Source organism: Cynoglossus semilaevis, unplaced genomic scaffold (assembly GCF_000523025.1).
Source record: "Cynoglossus semilaevis isolate Cse_v1.0 unplaced genomic scaffold, Cse_v1.0 C18912578, whole genome shotgun sequence".
NCBI lineage: Eukaryota > Metazoa > Chordata > Actinopteri > Pleuronectiformes > Cynoglossidae > Cynoglossus > Cynoglossus semilaevis.
In genome coordinates, this window is record NW_007591053.1 from 1 (window position 1) to 599 (window position 599).

The following is a 599-nucleotide window of genomic DNA, read 5'->3' on the forward strand; positions in this document are numbered from 1 at the left end:
TCAGTGAGTCAGTGAGTCAGTGAGTCACCTTCTAAGAAGTTGATTTTTTAACCCTGTGTTTTCTCCAGTGTCAAAGCCAGAATCTTCAGACCCTCGTCAACCTTCTCACAGTCTCCCTCCCACCACCACCTCCTCGTCTCCAGCTTACTCCATGTCTGTCATCGTCATCATCCTGACCGCCATCGCAGCGGCAGTTTTCCTCCTCATCAGCATCCTGGCCTGCCGCAGACACAGGAAGCAGTGGAGGAACCGAAAGAGGTCCAACGAGGACCGGACTCTGAGATCGAAGTCTTCGCCGCTTCTTCTTCGCTCACTTCCTTTTCTCTCCACAGGGAGATGGAGACCCCGACCCTGAGTGCACTTCCATCTGAGCTCCTCCTGGACCGACTTCACCCCAACCCCATGTACCAGAGGGTTCCTCTGCTGCTGAACTCAAAGCTGCTGGCCCTGGAGTACCCACGGAACAACATCCAGTACGTCAGGGACATCGGAGAAGGAGCGTTTGGACGAGTTTTCCAGGCCAGGTGAGGAAAACACACTGCTGTAGCCAATCAGAGTAGATGATGAAAGATGCCGACGGACACGACTTCAGTTTACAA

General features: G+C 53.6%; 1 protein-coding gene across 1 annotated transcript; it reads left to right on the plus strand.

The window, feature by feature from the left end:
• The first annotated feature begins 6 nt into the window (after window positions 1-6).
• Window positions 7-528, plus strand: LOC103399605 (muscle, skeletal receptor tyrosine protein kinase-like). Its single transcript, XM_008338273.3, has 2 exons — window positions 7-258; window positions 333-528. Exons 1-2 carry the CDS (start codon window positions 152-154, stop codon window positions 526-528), a joined length of 303 nt encoding a protein of 100 aa, XP_008336495.2. The 5' UTR covers window positions 7-151.
• Window positions 529-599: the final 71 nt, after the last annotated feature.

Excerpts from the sequence above, each read along its gene's own strand:
- LOC103399605 (XM_008338273.3), top strand. The coding sequence starts at position 152 with ATGTCTGTCATCGTCATCATCCTGACCGCCATCGCAGCGGCAGTTTTC. Across the intron at positions 259-332 it reads CAGTGGAGGAACCGAAAGAG|GGAGATGGAGACCCCGACCC; the intron begins GTCCAACGAGGA and ends TTCTCTCCACAG.